This window comes from Opisthorchis viverrini (genome assembly GCF_000715545.1).
Source record: "Opisthorchis viverrini unplaced genomic scaffold scaffold22818, whole genome shotgun sequence".
Classification (NCBI taxonomy): domain Eukaryota; kingdom Metazoa; phylum Platyhelminthes; class Trematoda; order Opisthorchiida; family Opisthorchiidae; genus Opisthorchis; species Opisthorchis viverrini.
This window is the reverse complement of record NW_008765914.1, coordinates 1-483: the sequence shown is the minus strand read 5'-3', so window position 1 is coordinate 483 and position 483 is coordinate 1. Positions and strand designations below refer to the sequence as shown.

Genomic DNA, 483 nt, shown 5'->3' with positions numbered 1-483 from the left:
CTCATCAAGTAGGCGCAGTCCTACTTTGTGGTCAAACTAAATCCTGCGTTGTTCCATGGTCACTGAATGATCGTCAGATTCCGCTGAACGAGGAATGAACCACTGCGTTTAGAAAGGACTTCAATAGGCGAGTCTTCACCCAGCACTGGCTGCAGATGGATGTATACATCATGGCACAGGTACGATATGGTACAACAAACGGATTTTACCACCTGTTCTCACCTGCGTACGAATGAGAGTGAAATTAAGCTGAGAGTGACCACGTGGTGAAGCAACATAGCCGGCGAGTCGGAACGCCACGGATCCAGATAGAGTGTTGCGTAGGCGGAATGCAGGTAGTGCGTCATTTGAACGCAGTAGATGAACTGTAAATCGAACGGTGGTGGATCTATGTAGAGGTTATCTGACGGAGATTGTAGAAAAAAGAGACCAGATGAGTTAGATGTTTGAAAAAATCCAATCAGCTTCATGATTTTAAAAAAA

The 483-nt window shown here is 45.3% G+C and overlaps 1 protein-coding gene across 1 annotated transcript; it reads right to left on the bottom strand.

Annotated features, from left to right (window-relative positions):
- Positions 1-218: 218 nt before the first annotated feature.
- On the bottom strand, positions 219-470 carry T265_12372 (hypothetical protein; the record flags this gene model as incomplete). The annotated part of the gene is made up of 1 exon (XM_009179878.1): positions 219-470. One exon carries the CDS (start codon positions 468-470, stop codon positions 219-221), a length of 252 nt encoding a protein of 83 aa, XP_009178142.1.
- Between the last annotated feature and the right edge of the window lie 13 nt (positions 471-483).